This window comes from Octopus bimaculoides, chromosome 7 (assembly GCF_001194135.2).
Source record: "Octopus bimaculoides isolate UCB-OBI-ISO-001 chromosome 7, ASM119413v2, whole genome shotgun sequence".
NCBI lineage: Eukaryota > Metazoa > Mollusca > Cephalopoda > Octopoda > Octopodidae > Octopus > Octopus bimaculoides.
The window spans coordinates 11570373-11576041 of record NC_068987.1 but is presented as its reverse complement, the minus strand read 5'-3'; the positions used below and the strand labels follow the sequence as shown (position 1 = coordinate 11576041).

Sequence of the window (5669 nt, the reverse complement as noted above, 5' to 3'; positions counted from 1 at the left end):
AAGTACCAGGGGCTGGTTTGTTCAACTAAACCTTTCAAGGTGGTGCCCCAGCATGGCCACAATGACTGAAAAGAATGTCCAGGACACTTATAAGCATAACTCTGTCCAACCAGCCTGAACTTACCTGGGTCAAAACAACAACTAAAAAAAAAACAATGGCAACAACTTACAGGTATTTTGTCTGGATGTTCCTGTCGAATAGCTTCTATGTCCTTTACTCTCTGAGCTGCAAAAATATATCAATAAATGATTAAATAAATAAATAATAACGACAGCGGAGACACATGCTATTATGACCAAAGAATCAATTAATGGTTATTTCAACATGGGAAAGAAGTAGCATGAAAGTATCTGTTTATATATGAAGTCTGATCATAAAGTGTCTGGATTGGTGCTATAAAAAGAAAACTCCAACACATATCGTTGCTATTATACAAATGTGTCATAAGTCCAAAATGTTGCTTTTTTAGAAAACGGAATAAGTTTCACCATTCCATAGCAAAACCATTGTACTACAATTTGATAGATTTTTGATATCTTGGCATCTGAAGCAGCTGGAGATACAATAGTTTGACCAAAAGCTTGGCTATTGCAAGCAAAAATAAATCTAGAAAAAAACACATTTGGCCAAATTTGGACATACGACAGTTTAACATAATAGCAACAATTTATATGATAATAATATTAGGGATAAAAATCCAAATTTACAGGTAAAAACTACAATTTCTATATATGTCTGTGGATTTTCATGGATGAGTTCAGGAATTGTGGTGTTGCTATTATGCAAAAACGTCGTAAGTCCAAAACATTGCTTTTTCAGAAAACGAAAAAATAGTTTCACCATTCCATAGCAAAACCATTATACTATACTTTGACATCTTGGCATCTGAAGCAGCTAGAGATACAATATAGTTTGACCAAAAGATCCGGCTATTGCAAGCAAAAATGTGGAAAAAAACATATTTGGCCAAATTTGGACATAAGACAGTTTAACATAATAGCAACAATATCAATTTGACATTTAATCTCCTTTGAAGTAGTCCCCTTCTGAAGTCATACACTTTATCCAGCATCATTTCCAAGTAGCTGTCTCATAGCATTGTCTCGGATTTCCTCGGCATCTTGAAATTTTGTTAGGGTTTTCCACCTCAAAGACTGAGCCTTGATTTCAGGGTCATAGCTATAGACCCACGATTTCTCACCTGTTATGACAATTTTTTAAATAGTTTTTGTCTTCCACAATACAATCACGGAGATCCTACACAGCTGAAACCTGAACTTCTTTTTGAGATGACCACACTCTACACACTTTACTTCCAAGCACTACTATGAACAGAAATGAAGAATGTTATAACTTAGTGTGCGTGAGCAACAGAATTCAAAGTCAATCTGTGCCAAGAGACTTCACTTAGCATACTTTAGCTCTGTTATCATAGCAACAGTCTTGATACATTTTGACCAGACCTTGTACAATTCCCTGTCTTTTATGTGTGTGTGTCCATATCATATCCCATCTTTCACCATTTGTCACACTATTTTCTCTCGGTGCACTTATCTACACATCCACCTTTACTGCTCTTCTATCCTATTTTGTCACATATTCACATTGTACCTGGACCTCACATCTCTTTCCTTCCCTCCCTCTCTCTTTCCAAGTGGGCAAGTCATGTATTCTCTTCTTCAGCAAAACTCCTGACCCTCTCCTTCTATCATAGTTTCTTATTCCACGCAGTTAAGGCATCTCATCTTAAGGGCACTTGGCAACTTCACCAGTGTTAGTGTCACATAAAAAGCATCCATTACACTCCGTTGAGTGGTTGGCATTAAGAAGGGCATCCAGCTGTCAAAACCAAATGAAAGCAGACACAGAACATGTCATCAGCAGAATGATACAATCCATCTGTTGAAATCACGTACATCATCAGTCATCATAGATCTTTTTTGATTATCATAGTCACACTCTGACATTACAATATTAGAGATTATATAAACATCACTAATAAAATGAAACTATAACTATATTTATAAAGTCTACAGTGTCATTCAGTCATATACAATATCATTGTTCTATTGCTACTAGTGTCAAAAACTAGCATCAAACAAGTCACTGCAAAAATTTATGCTACAAGGCTTAACAACACTCTTGAAGGGTATTTAAATGTAAACCCATTTAGAATGGCATAAAACAGTCACCTCACAAAAATCCTTTCATTTTAATTTTAAAAAGCACAGGTACTAATCAGCTTTACCAACATCTAATTATTAATTTTGTTAATTTATTTTATACAGGTACAGGCATGGCTGTGTGGTATGAAGCTTACTCTCCAACCATAAGGCTCCAGGTTCAGTCCTGTTGTGTGGCCCCTCGGGCAAGTGTCTTCTACTATAGCCCTAGCCAGTCAAAGCTTTGTGAATGGATCTGGAAGATGGAAACTGAAAGAAGCCAGTTGTGTATGTGTGTATATATATAACATCTACCCACCCACATATTTTTACTCACTGTGTACTTTAAGATTTCACGACGACACTTCATCACCCTTACATTATCCCTTTCCAGCTCCAGACTGGTCACTCCCACCCTGCATGTAACTACTTTACAACAAGAAGCCTATTCTGTTTTGGCCCCTTCTCTTCAAGCATAAATCCAGCGCCTACTGTAAGATAGCCCCCAAATATAAAATATATCCCTGCTCAACTGAGCCAATGCGGAGCCTTGATAGTCAGTTGATCCTCTAGAAACTGTACCCAAATCTCACTAAAATAAAATTATATCATGTGGCCACAGCTGGATTACCTTTGATCATGGATTTGCTGGATTCAGGCTGAGCTGGGGTTAAATAACAACTAAAATGCAACGACAATATTTAGACTATCACTCCACAATAATTTTTTATCGTTAGATCAAAGATAAATCCACTTTAATCTACTTTAACAAAGATATTGCAGATAAAATATTTATAGTGTGATTAATTAAGTTGATTTCTTGTCAGATCAATTATACTAATCCAGTCGTAAATCTCTTATCAGAATGAGTTCTACTCTAAACCAATTAGAAAGAAAAGTTTGAAGTTCAATGGTGAACAAAAATTTCAAATGATTAAGAAAAACAAGACAACCAGCTGATAATAGAATGAATGCCCATATCATCATCAAACTGAAAAAGGAATGATTGATAGCAACAAACTAGGTTACAAAAGTAGACTATAGGAACCAACTTATTCTTAATGTGTGTGTGTGTGGTCATTGCCAAAAAAACATTCGAGCAAGATCATTGCCAGTGCCGCTGGACTGGCTCCTGTGCAGGTGGCACGTAAAAAAAAACACCACTTGAGCGTGGCTGTTGCTAGTACCGTCTGACTGGCCCTCGTGCCGGTGGCACGTAAAAGTACTCACTACACTCTTGGAGTGGTTGGTGTTAGGAAAGGCATCCAGCTGTAGAAACACTGCCAGATCAGATTGGAGCCTGGTACAGCCATCTGGTTCACCAGTCCTCAGTCCTTGTTTGTCCCTCTGTGTGTAGCCCCTTGTGGGCAGTAAAGAAATAAGAATCGTTAGCACGCCGGGCGAAATGCTTCGCGGTATTTCGTCTGCCACTACGTTCTGAGTTCAAATTCCGTCGAGGTCGACTTTGCCTTTCATCCTTTTGGGGTCGATAAATTAAGTACCAGTCGAGTACTGAGGTTGATGTAATTGACTTACCTCTCCTCCAAAATTGCTGGCCTTGTGCTAAAATTTGAAACCAATATTAAGCTGGTGTTTTGTGGAGGAAGGATGAGTGACCAGAAAGGTGAGGAAGCGACATTACGAAGGGACCAGAAGAGAGAGGAAGTGAAGTCACAAAGGGACTGGAAGGGAGAGGAACTAATGTCACATCAAGAAGCAAAGGGTTCAAGACAGCCCCTTTCTTACGGGTGTATGCAAGAGGCAGATGTGCATTTGGAGCGATTGTAGGGTAGCAGTCCTTTACTGACCAGGAGTTGGAGAGATCTTACGTGTGGATACAACTATGAGGTCTTGCTGTTTCCCATGACCTGATGCTTGAAAGGAGTGTTGCTGATTGTACATTGAAGAGCATCCTTTATTGGAGCCTTGCAACTACATATTTGAAACATGGAATTTTGATGGAAGGTTTTAAACAGTTTGTATCATAGAACCAAATGTGGTCTCAGGTAGGTTAATATCAAAAGGGTCCAACAACTGAAATAGTTCTCAACTATATGGTGAAGGCACAAGGCTCAGAGGTCAATTTCCAAACCAGGCTGTGAATTGTGTTCTTGAGCAAGACACTTTATTTCACTTTTATTCCAGTCCACTCATCTATAGAAATGAGTTACAACGTCACTGGTGCCAAGCTGTATCAGTCTTTGCCTTTCTCTTGGATAACATCGGTGGCATGGAGAAGGGATGCTGGTATGCATGGGCAATTGCTCAGACTTGTGCCTCAGAGGGGAACTTTCTAAATGCAGTCCTATGATCATTCATGACCAATGGAGGAGGGGTCTACATATGGTCCCTACTGCTCCTCCTTTATACTTTGAGAAGGTAACTATTTATAGTTAGTAGAATTGAAACATTGAGGCATGAATTATTTTTGCTACAGTAACAGGATACAAAGTGATAAAACACCAGTCACACTCAATACAATCAACTTTAGAACACTACTAGCAAGCTAATAGCCTACCAGAAGAAGTTTTTAATCAGTCATGCTGGTGTTATAGGTCAACATAAAAGCTTGTATAACAAAGCATGAATTACTCACACATCTGTGACTGACCTGTTTCTATAAAACATCCTGATTTGAATTAATCTAAACCAAAACCTTCCATCAAAAATTTTGTGTTGATTTATGTCCAAAACAACTGCTTAATGACAACAAAGTTACTTCACTATTTAACTGAATTTTTCATTATTTTCAAAATTAACTGAGACAAGTGCAGTGTATTCCAAGAGAGATATGATAACAAAAGAGTTAACCCCTTTTGATACCAAGCCATCTTTGGTTTTGATACAAACTTCTTGTGATAAAGTGATTTAAATTAATAGCAGCTTAATAGCAGAATTCTGCTTTCAGCATGCCAAATAAACCCCTCAGTGAGTGTCACAGCCAATACAAGTGGTACTGTTTGTATCCAGTCTTGCATGAGAACCACATCCAGCGATGAGAGAAATATTACTGTGCTTGGAAAACAGGTAAGGGCTGGCAACAGGTGAAGGAGGGTAACAGAAAGGGCGTTGGGTTTAGAAAATCTGTCTCAATGAATTTCATCAAACCCTGATCATGACGACTGATGAATAGGATACGAGTTGTTTGGCCATGGGTAATGTGTGATTTGAAGGAACTTTGGCAGCTATTTTTAGCAGACTGAATGACCATAGAGCAGTTCAGTTTGATGATTGTGTAGACAGTTGTCAGAGACAAGTGAGTAACCAGCCTGTTTCTAATTCCTAGTTGAAACAATTTGCTTCACTAATTGGTACTTGAGAAAAGCTTGACTATCACCCAATTTCATTTATACATACATATATATAATACATACATATATACATACACATATATACATATGCATACATACACACACATATATACATGCATATATACATACATATGTACATACTCATATACATACATATACACATACATTATATATGTATATATATATATATATATA

The 5669-nt window shown here is 37.7% G+C and overlaps 1 protein-coding gene across 1 annotated transcript in view; it reads right to left on the bottom strand.

Moving 5' to 3' along the window:
• LOC106882390 (microtubule-associated proteins 1A/1B light chain 3A) overlaps window positions 1–5669 on the bottom strand; it is a 17144-nt gene that overhangs the window by 6714 nt on the left and 4761 nt on the right. Inside the window, exon 2 of the mRNA XM_014933052.2 lies at window positions 171–226. Within this exon, the coding sequence (XP_014788538.1) occupies window positions 171–226 (56 nt within the window). The remainder of the gene's footprint in view (window positions 1–170; window positions 227–5669) is intronic.